Source organism: Manis pentadactyla, chromosome 1 (assembly GCF_030020395.1).
Source record: "Manis pentadactyla isolate mManPen7 chromosome 1, mManPen7.hap1, whole genome shotgun sequence".
Taxonomy (NCBI): Eukaryota; Metazoa; Chordata; class Mammalia; order Pholidota; family Manidae; genus Manis; species Manis pentadactyla.
In genome coordinates, this window is record NC_080019.1 from 182,811,933 (window position 1) to 182,815,064 (window position 3,132).

A 3,132-nucleotide genomic window follows, 5' to 3' on the forward strand; every position below is an offset into this window, starting at 1 on the left:
TACATTTTGACTAAAATCTCATTAAAAAATAATTTGAAAATAAACAGTCCAACAAGATCAACAATAGAAATATGTCTGAGACAAAAGGCAGGCCAAATCAAGGTGTGATTTACTCACTAGGGTGGGGAGTGAGGAAAGGACCTAAGGAACACTTCAAAAGATAAAGAAATGGTGCAGATGTCACCAACTCTAAATATCCAGGAGATCCAGCCAGATGAAACAATATAATGAACTAGAGTGGATTGTAAAATAGCAGCAAGAACATGATGATCAGAGGAAAGGGCATTCAGCTTCGGGGTTAGGAAGCCCCTAAGGAGACATGGATTCTGAGAACTAGAAGCTCATGCCTTCTCCAAAGAGGACACCTACTAGTTAGGTGCTAGAGGTCACTGTCTTTCTTTCATGCTGTCAGTATCTAGATATTCCAGTTCCTCCAAAAGGTGAACATTCATGCCTTTACAGTTCACCTTATTTTAATTTTTGAATGTAAACCTACACATTCTGTGTTGAGCGAGGGGAAAAAGTTTGTCTTTAATACATGTATGTCCCACATTGTATGACTTCTGGAAAACACCGAGATAAAATCCTGAGAGTTCAGGTCTATCTTGCTCACCTCTGTACTCTTGTCTCATGCCTGGCATGGGATAGTTTGAGACAAGGTAGGTAATAAAATTCTTGCTGAATAAATCAACAGCTTAATGAATGAATTTGGACTGTGCCCCTAAAAGTAAATATGATTTTCAAGATAGATTGATCAGAAGAACATCTGGGTCTTGAGGATGATGGATGTGAAAGGGCAGATGCTCATAAAAAGCAGCACATTTTAGGACCTTTATGTAAGTCAGAATTACAGGAGTTTCACATTTTCAGTATTGAAGAGATGAAGTCAAAGAGGTGGGAGGGAGAAAAACGATGAAAGAAACCAGATATCATGGGAAGGGGCTTATTTTTCATTTCTTTGTTTGTGGGAATAGATCACAGAAAGCATCAAAGGTTCAGGCTGCAGTGAAATACCATTCAGGGTGTGCAATAAGAATGAACATCCTCATGGACATATGTCCACTGGAAAAGAAGCAAGCAGATCATTCCTAGTCCTGCCTTTCAAAATAACTTCCACCAAGCGCTCTTGGGGTCTCTCAAGTACATGGGATCAGAGATCTAGAAAGCAGCTTGGGGGATAAATCAGGCTTCTCTGTACGGCCAGATAAGAACATATGACTGGGTGTCCCGTGTCTGATTCACTTACCTTGCAAGCAGTTAAGGTCATTTCTGTGTTAAAATGAAGTAATAAGAGACAAACTGAGGAAGCAGGTTCTTAATCCTGACAATCTCATTTATTACATGAACCAAATAAATTCTTCCCACACCTGAGTGACATTGAATAGCAGTGTAAATCAAATAATTTTCTGTCAAGGAGAGATGGAGGAAAAAGATAAAAGTGTGAAAGGAGCAGTTTTCATTAGATCAGGCACAGTAAACACAAGAAATGTCAGTCACTACTAGGAAAGATCCAAAAGCCCACAGCGTTTGAATTTTTGTCTCAGATCCTCAGCATGATTCTCCGTTGGAACAAGGCAGCTACTGGCCTCCCAGTGCAGAGCAGGATGGACGGCAGGTGCTGAACATGTGGTTCTGAGGTTGCCATCCACTGAAGAGAGGGCGCAGAGGTACGAGGCTGCCGGACACAACTCTAGGTGACTGAGGACCACAGGGCACGCAGCCCCAGGGGCGGCATCCTGAAGGGAAGAGGCTCAGAGGTCGGCAGCTGCTGGACACATCACTCAGAGGTCTACAGGACACTGGGAGGCGGGAGCCAGAGATGCAAGAAGCAGCAGGAAGAAAACTAGTCCCTTGGCAGGGTCTGGGCACATAGTAGACAGTGGAAGGGCAGCAAGAAGTTCCACGGTTGCTGGGCTCACAGGCTGGCAGGCAGCCGGTTGGGTCTCTGCAGGTCTCTTGGCAATTGTCCAGGGGGCAGATATGGTCTTGACAGCTGCTGGGCAAGTAGAGGACATCTCCACAGCTCACATTTGTAGAGCAGAGGGCATTGGAGGAGGTGAGAGGGATCTGACAAGGATTTCTGAGGGATCCCGTGCTGTAGTTTCCAGAACAGTAGTTGAGGCAAGACATGGCGAAGTTTCAAGGAGCGGTTGAATGGAGAGGAGCAAAGGTTTCGTCCCGATGAACCCCTTATTTGGCCTGATCTCTTATATATCCCTCGAAGGTGGTGATTCTGTGCACAGACTCTTCCTCCGTGTATGAGGCCGCATCAGAACTCTTCCTGATGGCCCAGGAAGTGCCGCTCTCACCGCCCATAAAACTGAATGTTCCTTGCAGTGCCTTCCATTGATTAAGTCTGCCTATAAAGCAGCGTGGCTGAATTTTAATAGGATCTCTCCTTCCTAAATTATCCAACCAAAACAGACACTTTTCAAGAACATTAATTTATTCTGATTATAACCACCACTGCATAAACATTCTTAGAATTCCTCTCAGATTTTTCTTTAAAAGTTGTAGCAAACTTCTTTGGAACAATGGCACATTTTCTCCCTTTGAGAGAACTTCTTTTTGGAAACTGCCTGAAGTAAGAAACTTGAAAGCAAGTATGTTATAAAAGAACATGAAAAAAATCCTATAACCTATATGGTTTGGAGCAGAAAGGCCTTAAAAGAAGTATGAAGTGGAAAATTCCAAATTTGTGCTTTACTGTATTTTAGAATCCTGGTAGAAAGTGACTTCCTGCCAAAATATCTTTATTTTAAAAAGTCAGGCTTATTTTATTCATTTGAATATATATATATATATACAGTTAAGAAGATTGGTTTATGTTTCAAGTATTCTTAATACAGATAAATAAGTTGGGCTCAGTTAAAAATTATGGACCCTACTGTGAACAAAAGCAAATAAACAAAACCCCTTGAAGACAGTTAAACAATATGACATTTTTCATAGTTATTACAGTCTTATGTATTTCATGGTTACTAATGTTCTTGGTTAAAAAAAAAATTAGTCATAATGATTAAGGCATGGACGTGGGTTTTGCCTTGCTTCTTACATTGATTCTGACTTCCTTTTCCAAAGAAGAGCTTCTTAAATGCTTTACATGGGCAATAGCATGAGAATAAATGTTGA

General features: G+C 41.4%; 1 protein-coding gene across 1 annotated transcript; it reads right to left on the reverse strand.

Moving 5' to 3' along the window:
* Positions 1-1,317: 1,317 nt before the first annotated feature.
* LOC118932638 (keratin-associated protein 26-1) lies at positions 1,318-2,194 on the reverse strand. Its single transcript, XM_036926259.2, has one exon. It carries the CDS (start codon positions 2,128-2,130, stop codon positions 1,579-1,581), a length of 552 nt encoding a protein of 183 aa, XP_036782154.2. The 5' UTR covers positions 2,131-2,194; the 3' UTR covers positions 1,318-1,578.
* Between the last annotated feature and the right edge of the window lie 938 nt (positions 2,195-3,132).